This window comes from Rhea americana, unplaced genomic scaffold (genome assembly GCF_003343005.1).
Source record: "Rhea americana isolate MKP2758 unplaced genomic scaffold, rheAme1 scaffold_51, whole genome shotgun sequence".
In the NCBI taxonomy this organism is placed as follows: Eukaryota; Metazoa; Chordata; class Aves; order Rheiformes; family Rheidae; genus Rhea; species Rhea americana.
In genome coordinates, this window is record NW_028186657.1 from 3,412,274 (window position 1) to 3,413,526 (window position 1,253).

Consider the following 1,253-nt stretch of genomic DNA (forward strand, 5'->3'; position numbering starts at 1 on the left):
GAGGGGCGGGCGCCGCGGAGCCGTCGGGCCGCCCTCAGGGGTTCAGTTCCAGAGCCCAGACCTGCTGGGGCCAACCCGTCCGGCCCTTCAGCTTCTTCTCGCCGGCGCCTAAAGGCTGCGAGTAGGCTTCGGGCTGCTGCGGGAGAGGAGACGGAGGGGGGAAAGAGCGGTGAGGAGCAGAGCCTGCGACCCCGGCGCCAGCCCCGACCCTTCCCCCGGGGGCGGCGGGGCCCGCGTCTGCCTCCGCGGGGCCTCCGCCCGCGGCGGGGAAGCGCCGAGCCCGGCCGAGCCCGCGGCTCCAGGCGGTTTCTCTCCCGTTGCGTGTATCGCCGCGACCCGAGGAAAAAGTTTTTTTTTCCCCGCGTTGCAGCCCCGGGAAAAGCCGCCGTCCTTCCCGCGACGGCTCCCGACGCTGCCGCCCCGGGAGAGCGCCCGGGAGCCCGCGCCGCCCCGGCTGCGCCGCGCAGGGCCGCCGCGGGGGTTCGCCGCCGACACCCCCCCCGCCCCCCGCCCCGGTGTTTCTCGCGGCAGAAAAGGCTCCAGCAGGGCTGGAAAGGCAGTTTTCCACCCGGCCCGGAGCGCAGCGTGCCCTGGGCAGCGCGGCCCGGGGGGCGCAGCGCGAAGGTGCCCGTGCCGGTGCCGGCCCCGACCCTTCTCCGCGGGGGAGCGGCGCGGCGGGTCCTGACCGCCGTCCCGGGGCGCTTCTTACCGTCTCCCGTTTCCTCTTGTTCTCCCTGCCGTCGGCCTTCTTGAGCTCGGCTTTGAAGCCCTCGGTGTCCCCGGGCTGGCTGTCCTTGGCCAGCACCTCCATCAGGTAGGCGATGTAGCTGGTGGCCAGGCGCAGGGTCTTGATCTTGGAGAGCTTGGTGTCGGCGGGCACGTTGGGGATGCACTCGCGGAGCTCGGCGAAGGCGCTGTTGATGCTCTCTGTCCTGCGGCGCTCCTTCTTGGGCCCGCCGACCCCTTTCCGCCTGCCCAGGCGGCCGCTGAGCGCCTCCAGCCGCGCCGGGCCCGCCGGGCCGTACTCGCCGGGGCCGTAGCTGGGGCTCTGCCCGGCGAGCTCGGGGGCCGCCTCGGCCGGGCTGAGCACCCAGCCGGGGAAGTAGGCGCGCTCCGGGTGGCACCGCGCCGCCGGCCCCAAGAGGAAGGGGTCGTGCAGCATGTGGTGGTGGTGGTGGTGGTGGTGGTGCTGGTAGCCCCCCACCAGGTTCATGGTCCGCCGCGCTGGCCCCGGGGGCCGCTCTCAGGAGCGC

At 74.5% G+C, this 1,253-nt stretch overlaps 2 protein-coding genes across 3 annotated transcripts in view; one reads left to right on the top strand and one right to left on the bottom strand.

Moving 5' to 3' along the window:
- Positions 1–1,253, top strand: part of LARP1 (La ribonucleoprotein 1, translational regulator) — a 106,895-nt gene that overhangs the window by 2,963 nt on the left and 102,679 nt on the right. The gene's annotated exons all lie outside the window — the stretch shown is intronic.
- HAND1 (heart and neural crest derivatives expressed 1) lies at positions 7–1,247 on the bottom strand. 2 transcript variants are annotated; one of them, XM_085317843.1, is made up of 2 exons: positions 710–1,247; positions 7–133 (listed from the first exon to the last, which is right to left on the bottom strand). In XM_085317843.1, exons 1-2 carry the CDS (start codon positions 1,211–1,213, stop codon positions 35–37), a joined length of 603 nt encoding a protein of 200 aa, XP_085173969.1. In that variant the 5' UTR covers positions 1,214–1,247; the 3' UTR covers positions 7–34. The 2 variants fall into 2 exon arrangements, with proteins under 2 accessions (XP_085173969.1, XP_085173968.1); XM_085317842.1 differs by having other exon boundaries at positions 7–136.